This window comes from Ichthyophthirius multifiliis (genome assembly GCF_000220395.1).
Source record: "Ichthyophthirius multifiliis unplaced genomic scaffold scaff_1120509251448, whole genome shotgun sequence".
Taxonomy (NCBI): domain Eukaryota; phylum Ciliophora; class Oligohymenophorea; order Hymenostomatida; genus Ichthyophthirius; species Ichthyophthirius multifiliis.
The window spans coordinates 1-1,244 of NW_004085866.1; the positions used below are offsets into that span (position 1 = coordinate 1).

Genomic DNA, 1,244 nt, shown 5'->3' on the forward strand with positions numbered 1-1,244 from the left:
AACTATTTTAATTTCAAAAAATGTAGTAGAAGTAACTAGAAAATATTATAATTGTCCTACAGCCGAAGGAATGTAACTTGAAAATGAAGTATATATTTATATATTAAAAAAAATATATACATATAAACTAGGGTAATTCAGGTACAATTAGTTCTCATTGGGAAAAAACTGTTATTTATAATGAAATAATGGTTGGAGATGAAGTATCTAATAGTGTTCTTTCTATATTTACAATTGCTCTTTTGAAAGACACAGGCTTTTACCCTGAAGTAAATGAGAATATGGCAGATAATATATTCTGGGGAAAAGGAAAAGGTTGCGATTTCTTAGAAAACGCTTGCTAAAGTGCAATTGAATATCCTGAATTTCCTAAATAAAATGATTAAGACTAATGTACATTCGAATATGAGGCAATAGGTGTTGCAAAATCTGAAGTATTAATAGATGGATGTAATTTAATAAGTTTATATCCAAATAGATTGTGTACAAATCCTAATAGTGTAACTGATAAAGATGATAGACAACATGAACAGAATAGATTATCTAATTATTCAACTTAAAGTAAATGTTTCTAATCTACAGCTAGAAAGTCATAATCTAAATCGTATAATAATAAATACAGATGTCACTAATTCAAGTGTTCCTCTGATGCTTCTGAAATATCTGTTATTTTCCCTGAGATTAATTTAACAGTTATATGTAGAAAAGGGGAATAAAATATGAAAAAGGATGTCGATCCAAGTGGCCAAAAAGCATATGGTTAAATCACATGTCCTTAAGATTATGAGAGATTCTGTAATTATACTCCTATATGTCCAAATTTTTGTTCCGAAAAAGGAGTTTGTGTAAACGGTCAATGTATCTGCTAAGCCGGATTCGGAGGAGTTGATTGTTCCATAAAATGCTCCGGGGTAGTCGATAATGAAAGTTGTGTAGAAGGCTCATGTCCTATAGGCAAATTTTTGAATCCAGATAATACTTGCAAATCAGATTGTCCTTTAGGTTATTTTGGAAGGGCTGAAAAATGCAGACCATGTGATTTTAATTGTTCTAGATGCACAGGACCATCAGCTAATGAGTGTACTAAATGCTAATTTATGACATTATTGTAAAAAAAATAGTGTGTTGATAAATGTAATGAGAAATAAGGATATCTTTATAATTAAAATTTAGTATTTGTGAATATCTTTGGTCCAATAAATGTTAAAGAAATTGCAAAATTTGTTAAAAAATAATTAGCATTA

The 1,244-nt window shown here is 29.1% G+C and overlaps 1 protein-coding gene across 1 annotated transcript in view; it reads left to right on the forward strand. All coding sequences in view use genetic code 6, as the record gives it.

Annotated features, from left to right (window-relative positions):
* Nucleotides 1-70: 70 nt before the first annotated feature.
* Nucleotides 71-1,244, forward strand: part of IMG5_206240 (leishmanolysin family protein, putative) — a gene marked incomplete at both ends in the record, with an annotated part of 1,691 nt that continues 517 nt past the window's right edge. Inside the window, 3 exons of the mRNA XM_004023711.1 lie at nt 71-88; nt 132-1,108; nt 1,240-1,244. The exon at nt 1,240-1,244 is cut by the window's right edge and continues 136 nt beyond it. Coding sequence (XP_004023760.1) covers nt 71-88; nt 132-1,108; nt 1,240-1,244 — 1,000 coding nt within the window. The remainder of the gene's footprint in view (nt 89-131; nt 1,109-1,239) is intronic.